Raw genomic sequence first — 16096 nt, forward strand, 5'->3', positions numbered from 1 at the left:
AGCTACATTCTCTTAAAGCAAACTTGTCAACGTGGCCAAGGATATCAAGAGGTCCTGCGCTCACTCTCCCAAAAATAATGCGTTTAACATAGCAAAAAACATAGCATCAAGGCCTGTAGAAAAATCTTCGGTTGCACCACTGTTTTGTTTTTGTTTCATTTTGTCTGTAGTGCTTATTTTATCCACACCCATCCTACACACTTTTCCCTGTTTCGTGTATGCAATTCTAGAGCAACTTTGGGCGTGGACACTTCCTATGTCTACAAGGGTATCTGAGATTGCTCTTTGCATCTGCATCTGAGATTGCTGTTTTTGTGTAATGGTGTGGTAATGTCTCTTCAGATGTCCTGCATTGTTTGATATGTTTCTCAGTGTGGCATCTTTGACCTTGTGTTGTAATAATCTTTACATATCTTTACTATAGTCTGAGGTGCACTGCGGGGATTTCCCTCTCCCCATGGTTGGTGTACACTGCCATGGTTTTTTGCAACACCCCTTTCCTAAGATTTCAGAGGTTGCTCAGTACAGCTCGGCTACCAATGCATATACCTATAGACATGTGTTCACGAACATATATCCCCCCCCTTTTTTTTTGAAGATCGACTTTTGTGGAAACTACTGGTGCACTGCCCTTTAGTCCTTAGCTGTAGTCAGGCACCTGAGTGGAAAAGAAAATGAATGAGTGCACTGCAGAGCTTTATTTATTTATTGTGGTGCAGTGGTGTTGCAGCATTACATAACCGCAATGAAAATGGTTACAGAACAGTAACAACAAAAAAAAAAAGCTTGGTGCAGAGTTTTGGAACGATTAGTTTGCAAGATCTTGCTTGAGGCGGAATCACCCGCTCCGGGCATGTGGCGCCACTAGCGGCGGAGTCACGTGATCATTTTCTCTGGGAGAAATCAGAAGTGACGGGAGCTTACCCACGTCGTTTGCAAACGTCTAGACCTCTCCCCTCTGTCCCCCTTCTCCTGTGGCCTTGTGAACTATAGTTTGTTAATCCATCCTCTTGTCCCCAATGGAAGAATGCCTAAGCATTGTTGGGTGGAGAACGGTGGAGCTGTAAAGCATGTCCTACCTTTTCACAGGCTCCTTATTTTGAGTTTTGACACACATTTCTGTTGGCAGACTGTAATATGACCGAAGTTGTCTTACGGAAGTCTCGATGAGAACACTGCTAGGACTTCCTTTACGCTGTGATTGACATTACGGGTGCCCTGGTGGCATAGTTAATACCTGAACTCTTGCTCTTTTCTCTCTCGATCTTATTTCTCAAAATTTCTCGACATGCGCAGTTCTGGATTGCACTATCACTATGGTAATGAAGATGATGCCATGTCGAAATTTGAAGTCAGGAGCTCAGTTACTGCTGTGGAATGCTGCTAACATTTTCTGGATCCTGATATGCCAATCATATGTATAAGCCCCAACCCGATAGATGATGACGACATGCTCGAGATAAAATGCCCGTCAACTGTGTAAAACTATCTATCCATTACAGAGACTGCAAAAATGCATCTTGTTAAAGAATGCAAAGAAGTTTCATTGTACCTGCCTAAGTCGGTATCCTCCCACTTCATCGAACACCATGTCATCAAACGCCGCTTGACTCAACAGGTCACCATGTGGCTTGTACAAGACATGTAGATACGTTTCACGGTCCTTCGTAAGCAGAACGTGTTCGTGTTTCCCCGCGATATCTTCGATATTTCGCAGTCTATTGCCGATTCAATTGAACAGTGTTATAACGGTGTTCCTGACCATTGCTACAATCTGGTGTAGGGTAGTTGATGGACTAAATTACTGTGTGACTGTTTCCATGGGAATGTCTATTTTATACCCCTGTCACACATGAGTTCGGGGAACTCATTCACTTTTCCCTCTCGCACTGACAGCGTGCCCTCGCAGCAGAGAGGTATCAAAAACAACAACGATAAACCGTTCGAAGAAATGAAAGACGAATGAAAGGCTGTACTCCAGTATTTTATCACGGATTTGATAACTTTTGACACTAAGGGAAGGAAGGCCAAAGACTGTTTTTCGGAGAACTACTCTCGTTCCCAGTCGCCACGTTGCTAAGTGCGGTGCAGATAGGCTTCTTAGTTGCCTTTGCTTGTGGTACTTAGCCAATTAGGTGTCTTTGAAAAGGCAACTATTTTGTGAAATAATCTAATGTTTTGCTAGTTTCAAGCAAAACAAATAAAAATATAACGAACATGTACCTGTATAAGGCTTCATATGTTCGGCCCTGGTGTCGTGATTATCAACACTGGCATCGTTTGCGAATGACATTCGGTGCGATTGTCATTCGCTGGGAATGCCATTCGGTTTGCCGTATGACAGGGGTATTACTTGTCAATCAGATAGGTTTCTGACCAAACAAAAAAGGAGCGGTCTTGATAACGTAACCCAGTGGTGCATAGAATGTTATTTGTAGTTATGATCAAAACTGTCTATTGCCAGACTACAGAAGTATACTGGTAGTTTGAAAATAGTCTACAGTGTAAGCTATCGAGGAATGTTGATTATTATAAATACGTGTGCTTCAGTGTCATTATTAGAAATGATCTAAAATTTGATACCCATAATTAACACGTCTTCTGAAGCTACTCGACGACTTTACATGTAATACAGGAAATTTCGATGTGATAAAAAAATTAACAACATATAAATCATTAGATCTTCCTTGGAATATATGTATCAGCAGTCTGGGATCTATAAAATAGCACGCTGTTGAAAATATAAAGAAATAGAAATGTCTACTGCACCGATCATATTGTCCTGATGCGGAAGGGCTCTCTCGGTAATATCTATATGGTGATTCTATTTAATTAATAAAAATGAACGACTTAAGTTGCGAAGTCTTTGTTTCGTTTAGAGGGTGTATGCGCAATGGATTGCCTCTGAATATTGTATGTTCAGTACTGCTACGAAAAGTGTCGCCAGGCCTAAAAACTGAGATAAAGGCTGATATCTAGGTATCATTCATTGAAGTCGCTACCAGTGAGATGGGAAAATGCAGCTTTCTGTGAATGGTATGAGTATGTCATAAAGAGTGCTAAAAATTGTTGGATTTGCCACCATAAGCCAGCAAAAAAACAGATTAATGGTAAAATTTATTATATTTCATTATTATGATGCGCGTATCTCCTTATATAGGTATTAAATATATGTACTGGTGCATAGTATACAAAGCCATTGATATGTCCTCATACATTTCAGGCATTTTATTGCAATAAAAATAGTATTGCAGTAATTTACGAATCAGAAACTTAGTCATTTTCAGGGGTGGCAGAAAAATGTACTGCTGGCCATGGTGGGGCTGTTGCTAGCTGAGTGTTCTATTATTCTGTGACTTCAGTGCTTTGACAGCGAGCAGTTGTCGGCACCTCTCCAAAAACACTTTGATTGAACAAGGTCCACCCTCTTTACATATCTTGCTGTCATTTCGATGCACATACTCCTTATCGGGCTCGTAGCATTTGCATTACCTTTACTTTACTATCATAATCCCGGCACATAGGCCCGTGAACAGAGATGCTGCATCATTATAGTATCTAATGACTTTTTCTTTGCAAACAGGGGAAACTTGCTTCAAGTTAGTTTTTAACAAATAACTCGAATGTACCTGCACGGCCCCTCGATTGCTCCTCTCTGCTCCGCTGGTACTGCCTGCCGATGTGGGAAGAGAACAATAGAAGACGCGTGACGAGGGGAATCACCACATTTCCACGCTAGGGGTGCGACGGAGCGGGGGTCCCTCGTCGGATTTCTACGTTGCTCCTATGGGGTTTCAGCCTTTAAATTGCGTTCCCAATTAAGTGACTTGGGCACAGGGATGTAAAATCTCCTAAATTTTTACTTTTATACGATTTACATTCATCAGAGAACCTTACCTGCCTTCTTGCGTGTAATTATCATTTTCATCATGTGATTGCGGTTGTGTTCGCTTCTGCTGTTCAGACTTATTAATGTAGCCTCCCCTGCTTGAGAAATTGGTTTGGCCTGCACTATATGTAGATAAACGAACAGAAAATAATAAAGCAATTGTAAAGAGAACGGCTATCTGGAACATTCTTTTCATGAGGAATTTTTTTAAAAGTTAAACTAACTTTCCGTTGTTTAGTGAGTTGTTCGTCATACAGATAAAATGTGGACTAGCTTTTATTTGGTCAATCTCAAAAAGGCATATGTTTTGTTGATATTTTTGCCTTGTTCATGCATTCTACGACCCAGCGGACATCCTCTGCAAGAAAGTATGTAACTACAAGATCACAAATTGCCTGAAATTCGTTATTTAACTCTTTAATTAGGAAATTTTGGGCAAATGCGAGATAATAGAACGGGAGACCATCCTTGTTGAAACTACCTCCATCACTTAAAATCATGTGGCCCTCTCACGTGAAATGAACACTGTACTGCCCGCTTTACTGGTCGCCGCGGTTTCGGCAGAACGATAATTTAGCTGAAATGAAGTGAAAGTGCATCTATATCCGCACACCACATGGGTAAACACGCTTGCAAGCAAGCGCCGACAACCCCCGATGGTCAGCGCGCTCACAGAGAATGCGGGAGGAATACAAACTTTTCCAATAACCAGCGCGGGGGAGCATTCGGCAGGTCGTACCAAGCGAAGCAGAGAGAGCGATCGAGGGGCTGTGGTATCTGTAACAAATAAAATGTTTCGGATGAAATAGAAAATGATTTGATGAGGTCACCAATTCCACAAAACAGCGTTCGACGCCTCTGCGTTCCATGAAATGTCAATTTTTCGATGAAATGACGTTCGTTGAAACAGTGTTTTATGAAATATCACAGAACCGCCTAAGTCACGCGATCACTTTTATGAAATTAAAGCGCAACGAAACACTACGAAAAGAAATTATTGCAACCTTGCAATCTGGCCAGCAACAGACAATGAGAGAGAGGGGTGGCAACCCTGATATATACACGAGACCCTGGATTCCTAGACATTTTTTTGTGTGGTTCTAATAGTGCCTTTTCAATACAGGAGCATGAACTGGATGATGGGGAACATCCTGTATCGATTTGATAGTGCCTATAAATGCGAATTCCAATGGTAGTGCCTATTTTGGCGCAGATGCCTAAAGCTCAACAACAAAATGTCTATAATGGCTGTAAAGCGGTGGCCAAATTCCGTTCTCCAGGCGAAATTGACATCAGTCACCTCGCACGTCCTTTTGAAAGCATCAGTTGCTTGAAAGAAGCGAGTATCTCAAAGGTGCTGGAATGTAAGCTTGGTAACTTGGTACAGTCGCTTACTTGTTATTTCTCGCCCGTCCAGCATTGTGCTGTTTAATGGGTTGTTATTATAAAATATAGGCACGTTTCGTAACGGTTTTGTCGCAATCTAGCGCTCGCAGCGCTATTGCCTGTTAACATCTAGAAGAATCCCCCAAGCTTTTTTGATTTCTTCTTTTAATATCGAAAATGAAATCTAGGTGGCGAAGCTAAAAATTTTGAGGACTAAGGAGTTTGTGCACTAGACTAAAGCCTCCGATGCTCGTAGCCCATCTCGCACATTGCCAGTACGCCGCCTGTGGGAAGTCCTTCTGCGAGAAGTGTCGTGGAACTGGTGGCAATGGCAAGAAGCCTTGTGACCGCCGTATAGGATGGATCAGTTTTGTATTTCGGGCAGGAAAAAGATAAGGAGAGAAAGTCACAACTCCCATTTACGGTATTTGTTCTTGGGGATAGAACTGATTTATTCATTGTTTTTGCGCTTTCAGAGATATAGATGAAAAAAATAAACACATTATAGTGCCTATAATACCATTTTTAGTGCCTAAATCGGGAGTTGTAGCGCCTTTTATAGGCGCCTAAAACGTTTTTTTTTTTGTTTTTTGTGCCTAAAAATCTGGGCTCTTTATATAACAATAATATAACATGTAAAAATAAAACATCAAAAAATAAATCTCTTAAAAGTCCAACTTCCAAAATAAACTTGCAATAAATACATAAACATAAATCATGCACATATCCACGGCATCAGAATAAACTAAAAAAAATAAACTTTGAGTGACACAGGCAACTGAGAGATGACCCAGTTCTAGTGACCAAACTTTCTGGTCAGCTTTGTGTGTTTCTGCCGTCATTGCTCATGAAGTACATCCTATTAAGTCTTGGTCACAGATAGACACTCATTCATAAACTACTAATTATTGCTATGTCGCAATATACTTAGCAATTCCCAAGCCTATTTGCTGTACAGGATCTACAAAAGACATCATGAAATCTTGCAACAAAATCCAAATAATAGATACAAATAAACAGCATAAAGTATGCACTACAGAGAGTTACCGGAATGGTTTTACACTTCTTGCCAAAAACCCTGATCCTCTGAACACGCTTGTATGCACTCACCAAAACCCTGAATAGCCGACGCAGCGAAAGACGTACGTGGTCAGAGTGCATCAGGGCTGAGTAGGATTAGCTATGAACGCTCTGAACCTCCCTCTCCCGTTACGTGCACACCAAACTGGACACTGGTGGTGGTGGCAGCACTGTGCAGTCCCCGCTAGCAGACGACAAAATTCTTCATTTTTGTCAGAGTTATCGCACATGTTGTGAACAGCTACACGTAAAGTTTCGCTTGAATTGTGATCTCAAAGGAGGGACGAAGAGCTTGACACTATTTTCAAGCAGGCGGCTTGCCACAAAAACATTTCAATGAGCATTTTTGTGTTCCCATAGAACTCCATGTATTCATATGAAGAGAAACAAAAAATTTTATAAATTCAATCAAGTACTGCAGGTGAAAAAGGTGTCATTCCATGCAGGATCTCTCACAGCATTATCTGCGCGAGCCTATAGACAGGCATGACTCTGAGCTGGGGGCAAGGGTTCATGAAATGAGAGAACAAATGACGAACACACACAAACAAGGTCCTTTACAATAAATGTGTTTGAGACCTTGTTCGTATGTGTTATTTGTATGTTCCCTAGTCTCAGCGGCTTTTTGTCATTTCAGTCATTCACCAAAAACAAGCTCTTTGGTGACCAAGACACATGCTCTGTGTGAACTGCATGTACATGTTATAATTTTAAAGTGTCAAGTGCAACATCTGAGCCTCCTCCCTTGTGTCATTCTTAAATGTCTCGCTTAGTACAGATTTGTTTGTTTAAGGAACGCCCTTTTGTCCTGTTCCCTTCAGATGTAGGGTTATCGAGACGCTGTGTCCCCAAAGTTACCATTACAAGTCCCGCAGCATGTGTACCTGCTTTCACAAGTACCCTCTTCTGTAACGGTAGTGTTCAAACCATCTGATATTTTGTCAAGTTGTAGCTACATGTATAAACCATGTATACGCTACGCCCCCTTGATCGTTGAATAGTTTCAAGCAGGTGCTGGCGCATCGTTTCTGATGATGGATGATATAATTGTGGGAATTACTCCAGACTGCGTATGGGCACAAGATGGAATGGGATTTGAATGACATATCAATTGATCGCAAAGTTCTGCAAGAACATGTCCCACGATGCCAATGAATCCTCTTTTCATCTAACATGTACTGCATACAAAGGTCTTTGCATGCACATGGGTGGTATCTCTGGTGGTAAAATATGGGTGGTATGTGTGGTATATCTGGTACCCCTACATGAAGTGCAGACAGGGCTTATGATTCGTATGGAAAGTATAACACGTTAACAACATGTTGCTCATGTTGCTTTTTGCCATATAGAATGTCTCATGCACATATAGTGTACTCTGAAAAGTGTGAAAATATTTTAATAGACGAGATTCACCTTAAAGGAGTACAGAGGGCCATCCAAAAAAATTTCAGATTAAGACGTCTGATGAAAGTGTGTGTGTCATTTTACCGAATAGCGCAAAAGGTTTGGATGTGTGCAATTTGTTTCTCACATAAACATGGCTCCGCGCATTCACCCTTAACTCGCCACTCCAGGTATAACGAGGATGAGAAGGTGTGATGCCACGTCACCGATGACGTTATAAGGAGAACTCGTTGTGGTTTGCCAGTCATTGGGGGTCAGCACCTTGTCTCTCTGCCGCCGTAAACCAGTTTTGCCAGTTCTCCCGGAGAATTGGGGATAGAAGGAGCGGCTGAATCATAACCGAGCCAGGAGAAAGGCTCTTTCAGAACCCCGAACAGCCGAGTAGCAGACGACAACGGAGTAGCAGACAACATTTCTCTAGACCAATCAGCGAGTGTTCTCCTTATAGTGTCAGCGCGAGGTTCCAGGCAGATCACAGGCTGGTGCTGTTCTTCACCACCGTTGCACATGGTCGCTTTTTGTGGCTTATTTTAAATTCAATTTCTGTGATAATTATGACTCTGCGGTGTGAATTACTTCGCATGGTGCATCTTACTGGCCTACTTAAGTTTTATAGGAAGAAAACAGAGTGTTAAAAATGACTTCTGTGCTACTTTAACAATTCGGAAAGAAAAAAATTACACTGACTTCACGTGACAAGAAAAAAAAAACGATTTAGTCAGATGTTTCGTCTCCCATATGAGAGAAGAAATATATTCAATCTGTATCGGGTTTCTTTTTGTGCTAGTCAGTCAACCCCTTGGTACACACTGAAGATGTTTCCCGTATGGGAGACTAAGCACCTGACTAAATTTTTTTTTCGTCAAGTCAATGTTATCCTTCTTTGATAGTTGTTAATGTGAACAGTGGATGAAATGCTGACGATATGCCAATAAGGCTGTTGCTGCGCACCAGCTTGTGCTTGAGAACTACCTTTCACAGCTGCTTCACAGCCTCAAACTATTGTATTGATGCAATACGACTTCCGCGCGTAAGGTCATTACATATGACATCGGGATGGTTGAATATCAGCATTCTTTGTTGATGTCAAATACTTAGTCATGGTAAACATATTTTGTGGCTTTTTTTTTTTTTTTTTTCCTTCAGCAGTTTTGCATGAAATGCAGATATTTCAGACCTCACGTTCAAGTAAAGCGATAGGTCAAGCTTGCACAGCCTGCATGAAGTACTTTGTATGCGCATGAAGATGCTCTTTTGGGGAAGATTGAGATATATAGCGATTTGAAAGGGGGACATGTATTTATCATCAGCATTGCATGCTATTCTGAAGACAACTGAATTATTGGAAAACACATTGTACCAAACCTTTAGTTGAATAATAGCAAATATTAAGCATATAGTATGAAGAACAAATAAAGAGGAGACATTGTTATTTCATCTGTTTTAGAATTATGTGTTCAAAGGCCCCTTGAAGAAACAAGTAGGTGAACAAACAAACAAACAAATAAGGTGGAAATAAAAGTGGAAAACACCGTAACAGGTCAATTGCTGCACTTGGATGCCATTTTGGGTTCACCGCATGCTATTAATCATGGCTCCACCTAGAGGATGTCAGCAGAAACACTTATGCTCCTTTGCGCCTTTGCGGATAAAATGTGGATACCTGTGGCACCTCAGAGGCTCACAGTGCGCTCTGCATTTTATCTCCACAGATTTCAAGATGTTGTGTTTCTATCCGCAAATCAGGATTCTACGCGGATGTAACCAGGGCCAGGGGTTGACAGTAGGGTTGCCACCTTTTGTAGTGAAAAATACCGGCTGAGGGAGAGGAGGTAGAATAGAGGGAAAGGGTAAAGGCTTGCGGGAACGGGAAAGTGGGTGAAGGGTGGATGAGCACACATAGAGACAGAGATAATACGAGGAAACATAAGTTCCTGTGTGTGGCTGGATCATTGATGTTAGAAATTGCTATAAACCGGCATGAACGGTTATTTACTTTGAAAAACGCATTGATGCACACAAATCCTTCTTTGCGGAGATCTCATGATGGTTGTATACAGCCTAGGTTCTATCTGGCTCGACACAACCACCAATAGCTTTGCACAACCACTGACCTTGTTCCATCCGAACACAAGGCTTAATGAATAACAATGATAATAATAATAATAATGAATAACTAAGAAAACGACTGGTGACTGCTGGATTGGGTCTGTGCTCCAGATTTATTCAAGCTGTAGTGGAATATTGAAGCGAAAACCTCGCAAATGCCCCTGTGAAAGGTAGTGAGCCACAAATATCGGCAAAAGGCAGCCGGTACCACCTTCATACGCACCACTTCATACCACCGGCAGAGCAAGCAAATAACTGGCCGTGAAGGTATTATATCGTCCTGGTGGCAACCGTAGGTGACGGCCTCCTTGAGCTCAGGCGGTGGCGCTGGGCCACCTATTTGTCCACAGAGCTCAGAAAGGGTGTCCAGCATCCTCTCACACAATCCAGATTTTTACAAAGTTTGCATGCTCGTTTGAATGAATTTTGATTCGCAGGTAATTCGCCGCAGGTAATATTTTTCTAAGTAATCAAAACTTCATACTTCATGTGAACATATGCATTGCTACCATCACTACTTCGTTGTCATGAAATTCATTCCAATCCTAAATATGTCCTTCCTGGTAATCACATTGAGAAAGGCCAGCCATTGCCTAATTAACTGAATGTTGTAATGCAAAGCTGTTATAGCATATTTCGAGTCATTCTGCACTGCATGTTTTTCTGTTTCTACTCCTTCATATTGTAGCAGATATTCTCAATGTATCAGTCCTGTGAACTTCAGCTCACCACCCCTGTGGTGAGGGACTTCCAACCTCCCCTACAAGAGATTTATTTACATCACGGCAACGTTGCAGGCCCTTTCATTAAACTGCAATGAATGTTGGCTGGCAGCCAGCTGACTGTTATTTATGCAGAAGCAGTTGCATGAACACCTTACAGTATTTTCCTTTTCTCTCTCTCTTTTTTATTTTTTTATATTGACTAAGAAGTAGGAAGTAACTAAGAAGTTGGTGGTCACTGAGAAGATATGTACATCAGTTGGTGGGAACATTGGAAGTAATTAAAATGGCACAGGAACTGTGAAGTGGAAGTACATGCCTGTTCGCTGGACAATTGTGCCCAATCCTGATCACTATACGCAGTACTTTTAGGAGTACTATAGGTTTGTAGTTGTTATCTTGGCTACTGCTATCAATTCTGTGGAAGAGGAGCTGTCGAGCTGTCGAGGGAGTGTAGCCTTCAAATGATTCATGGTTGTCGCTGGTCCCTGAAGCCCTTGAACACCCTAGGAAAAAAAAAGCTGTTCAAGGATGGGAAAGCCCTTGATCTTTTTCTTGTTTTCGCAGATCTGCAGTGCGATCGTGACGAATGAATGATCGTTAACATTTAGGAGTCCACACCCGTGTTCGTGAACGGATCACTATTACATGGTCCACATGTATTCTGTCGTGCGATTCCTGTCACTTATATATATATTTTTTAGAAATATTGAAGTCCTGGCCATAGACCACGTTTTACATCATGTGCAAAATGACAGCCGAGCCTAAACAAGTCTTAAAAGTTATTTGAAACAAAATCGAATTTTCGTTCCAAAATTGAGTGGGAACCATGTGATTGAAATTATCACACTAACTGTGGGTAACTTGTCGACAGGAACACCACCTGCAGCGTGCCATATCTGCACAACAAGCCTTTGGCCATACGGGAGAACTGGTGATTCCTACGCCGGAAGTGTTCACCATTGAAGATGAGCTCTTCGACGAACTTTACCCTCCAAATTACAAGATCTCTAGGCAGCTCATTCACATGCAACGTGAGTAACAAGGATATTGATTTGTCCATGTTGTCCGACACATGTGGAACAAAGAAATTTGCACCTTGTGCAGCAAGAGTGCTGCAGGGCACAAAAGGTGCTGTTTATTTGTAGTTGTCTAATGCAGGGGAGTCATAACTAAAAAATACTTTGTGTATAACATGTGTTCTGATGCCACTCAACTTAGTTCATGTTGCCCAACTTTTTCTCATTCTCTCCTAATAATAAAGGCCATAATTCAATTGATAGCATAGATTTACATGTCCCTAATAGTGCTATAGAAATACACGGCCATCATTGATCATGCTGGTCATCAAGACCTTACATACATGACATGATTATCTTCGTACCACCGCAGCTGCAAATTTACCTCGTATCAGAATCTGGGCCAAAAAGCTAATTTCCTAGAGCTGTGCTGACGACCTTTGCACCAATGTTGCATTGCCACAAGTTCCTTTGACAAGGGATGCTTTTCAGTGGTCTAAATTTGTATTGCAGATTATGAGTTGGGAAAAATACTGTCAGGACACATTTTTTTATGAATATCATTGAAAGTAATAGTTCTGAGGCTGGAACATACAAATGGGCAAACACAACACAAGCCTCAAGTCCAGCCCACGACCTACTAGATTATAACGACCATGTCATAGGTACCCTTTCCCAGCGCTACATTTGGAAGCTGTTAGTGGCGCTACTCATCGGCTCAGTTATTGCTTCCTCAATTTCTGCAATACTTTGTACTTCAGCTCACCTTAGTACTTTTGTACTACCGGTGGATGTCCCACGAGAGATGCTTCTTTCTAAAGTTGATTGTCATCATCGTTCTACACGTTTCCATAGGAGCCATTGCTGTCGTTTGCTATGGCAGTCGTACGTCCGCTTCTGCGCGTTCAAAATTCAAATTTCCATTCTCCAATCATGATGTAGACCTCACAGGCCGATGAGTAGCGCCCCTAGCGGATCTTGCGGACGGGCTCCTCATATGGGTTGCCGATTATGACATGGTCGTTATAAATCTAGTAGGTCGTTGTCCAGCCCCAAAACAATTACTTTCCATCACGTTCACCAGATGCCGCTGCCTCGTACTTGTGTCATATGTGTGTGTTTGAGGAGAACTGTAGGTGTGAGTGTGAATGCACGTCACAGACGGGCAAGTCATCGGAAAGCTGGATGACAGCATGGTCGAATTGCTCAACGCACTCAACCTGTAATCGAGAGATGCGTGGTTCAAATCCTGCCACTGTCTGGCTTTTTCAATGACTACCATATTTCAACATTTTTCTATGTTCTGCTTTCCTAGAGTTCTGTGTCATCTGTACCCATAAGTACCCTCGTCCCTGATCCCTGTTGCCACATCTTTTGCAAATAGCAAATGTTTTGACCTTCAGAAACAAAGTGTTGCATTTTGCTGTACACAGCTCCATATTCATTCTCATTTGAAACTCTTGGGGCATGGCAGCCACCCAAAGTTTAAGGCTACATTCAGCTGCAGCATTTAGTAACATTTTGTTTGAGACCATTTGTGCAACCCACCTAAGGTGGGCATTACAGCGCTCTGCATGTAAGTCAATTTGAATGAGAATTAACCTTTCCCAGCATAAAATTTGTTCAGTTTCCTAAGTGAAAGCATTCAGATCGATTTTTTGTTAATTCTTGTTCTTCAACTTTTACTATAATTTGCTTGAAATTGCATTCACCATATATTGTTGTTATTGCCTACTTCACGACTTTTAGATGGCCTCTCTAATCAGGCAGTGTGTTCGACAGGGCTTGCCCTCTCAGTCCTGTTTTTTGTATCTATTTTGTATTGGAAAAGAAAAGAGAGACAGTCTTCTGAATTGGTTGAGATTTGTACGATGGTGATTCAAGTGAAAACCACAATTAAATTTGTACTAACCATGTTTGACATATGGATGAAATTAGACATGCCTATTTTGCAACCCAGTCAGCCCTGATGTTAATGCAGTTGTGCTAGCCGTGCACTACAGTATGAATACCCTGTGAAAAAAGTGTTTTGGATTTGTGCTCAGCCCATCATGCACTGCATTCTTGACCTCAGTGTAGTTCCGAAACTTTGCCGCCAAGGTGCTCTTTGGGAGCTCCAAAAATGTGGACATCCGAAGATGCTGTGGTCGGGGGACCAAGCAGAGTGTGGGAGACATTCAATTTGGAGATAGTAGATGGTTGCGACCATCCTACGAGCAGCATTAACATGTGTCATTTACTAAGAACTCCCTGTTTCCAGATTGTACAAACCGGCGATTACTTGGTAGCTTACAGTAGGTTCCCTCCATATAGCACTCAAGTATGGGGACCTGATGATGCCAGGATAATGTGAGCATCACTTCTGCAGCAGGCAGTTGTGCCCACAATTTCTTGGGTTTCAGTGATGTGGAGGGCAAGGATTCCTTGACCACTTTGTCTCTGGCCAGTAATGGTGCACTCAGCTGTCATCCCTAGTCGCAATATAAGTAAAGGAAACCACTCCCCTTTGCAAACATACACTTGCTGCTCGCACCGCTCAGGTGTCAGCTAGCAGGGTACCTGCCTTGTGGACACCTTCCAATACTCGAGCTTTGGTGGTACCGGGATTCTGATTGGTAGGCCAAACCTTTCCTCATCTAAAGTATTTTTGGCTATTTCTGCCATGGTGATGCCCTGGCTCACACCAGTAAACCCATCAGCAGCAGCAACTGTCTCTGAAGTAATGATTCAGTGTACCTGACCTGACCTGACCAGATCCACTGGGTGCTCTAGCATTGCCATACTTCAGAGATCACCATACCATGCTGCCATGCTGCTCTGCTGAGCCTCCAGTATTTATTCACACCTTCGTGTTTTTCACTTGAGTCACCCTCATAAAAGTGTAGAACGGAAAGGGATATCTTCTATGCACATGTGATAGGCGGAAACGACTAGAGATTACGACCAGTGTGCTACAACATTAGTGGCTGTCCACATCTGCTGAAAGAGATGAGAAACAGTGCCAAAGATAGTTAAGATGCAACAAGAATCTACTTTGGTCAGTACTACAAAGCCTTGCACCATCTTTCTGGGAAGCATAAAATGATGCCTGGAGTGACTTTTATTTGGCGTATCTCAGAAGCATCAAGCTCAGATGGGCAGAATTCCTGGAAAGTAACAAAAATTCAGAATTCGATGCATAAAATATGTGAGGCACTAAACACATTGTTATGCTGACCTATCGAACTCGTGAACATCGTGCACTAAAAAGTTTAACGCTTGCAAAGTTTCAAGTGACTACAGTGCCAATAATGCCGTGGGGGCATGTAGGCAATTGAGTACTTCTGATGGTTCATGTGCCTTGTAGAAGCGCAGGTAAGTCATGAATCTCGGTGCCCGGATGGAATTGGTGCAGACAGTACGGAAATACACTGTGCCGATGTCTTTTGTGTTCAAGTTGAATAATTGTGGTCAGATTACTACTACTGAAATATGTGGTATACTGATGCAGTTTTTATCCATTAAACTTTTGCACTGTAGCTCAGTACAATAGTTGCCGAACTCACTGATATACACGAGGCAGTGAATCCACTGACATGTCTGTTTTCTTTCCTTCTGTTTGTTACAGCATTTGCAATGGATCAGGATATTCCAGACTATGATATGGACTCTGAAGATGAAAAATGGCTCAATCAGCAGGCAAAGAAAATGGACATCAACCACAATCAGTTCGAAGAGATGATGGACAGGTTAGAGAAAGGAAGTGGGCAACAGGTTAGTGGGTCTTCTGTGACATCGGGGTTTGTACAAGATTGTGCAATCATATGTTCAAGACATTGCTCATGGTGGCATTCATGTTATAGGTTGTCACATTACACGAAGCTAAGACATTACTAAAGGAAGATGATGATCTCATTATTGCGGTCTATGATTACTGGCTCAACAAGCGGTTACGAACGGTGAGATATCTCTACTCTGATGTTGTGTACGCTGTATGAGTTTCTAAATTGCTTCGTGTTGCTTTTCTTTAAAGCAATGTCCACTAGTACCTCAGGTCAAAACAGAGAAACGCGATGGCTCAAACACCAACAATCCTTATGTTGCCTTCAGGAGAAGAACAGAAAAGATGCAGACAAGAAAAGTAGGTGTCTTTCGTGTAGCCGTAACGAGCTCTGAGTGCCACACATGATGATGATGATGATGCTGATGATGTGATGTGATGTTTCACACAATGTACATGTTTCAGAACCGGAAAAATGATGAGGCTTCGTACGAGAAGATGCTGAAGCTAAGGAGGGATCTAAGTCGAGCAGTGTATGTTCACTGGACATAGCACAGTCTTATAGCTGTGAAGGTGTACGACAGGTTCTCATTATGTATTTCCGCTTTCTAGAACGTTGCTTGAAATGGTGAAGAGGAGAGAGAAAACAAAACGAGAACACCTACATCTAACGATAGAAGTGTTCGAAAAGCGGTAAGCTGAATCTTATTTGAACATGTCTGCAAAC

The 16096-nt window shown here is 42.0% G+C and overlaps 1 protein-coding gene across 1 annotated transcript in view; it reads left to right on the forward strand.

Moving 5' to 3' along the window:
- The window catches only part of LOC135385345 (enhancer of polycomb homolog 1-like), a 41549-nt gene that overhangs the window by 2167 nt on the left and 23286 nt on the right, over nt 1-16096 (forward strand). The window contains exons 2-7 of the mRNA XM_064614621.1: nt 11465-11624; nt 15217-15362; nt 15452-15547; nt 15622-15729; nt 15835-15902; nt 15982-16062. Coding sequence (XP_064470691.1) covers nt 11465-11624; nt 15217-15362; nt 15452-15547; nt 15622-15729; nt 15835-15902; nt 15982-16062 — 659 coding nt within the window. The remainder of the gene's footprint in view (nt 1-11464; nt 11625-15216; nt 15363-15451; nt 15548-15621; nt 15730-15834; nt 15903-15981; nt 16063-16096) is intronic.

This window comes from Ornithodoros turicata, chromosome 2 (assembly GCF_037126465.1).
Source record: "Ornithodoros turicata isolate Travis chromosome 2, ASM3712646v1, whole genome shotgun sequence".
NCBI lineage: Eukaryota > Metazoa > Arthropoda > Arachnida > Ixodida > Argasidae > Ornithodoros > Ornithodoros turicata.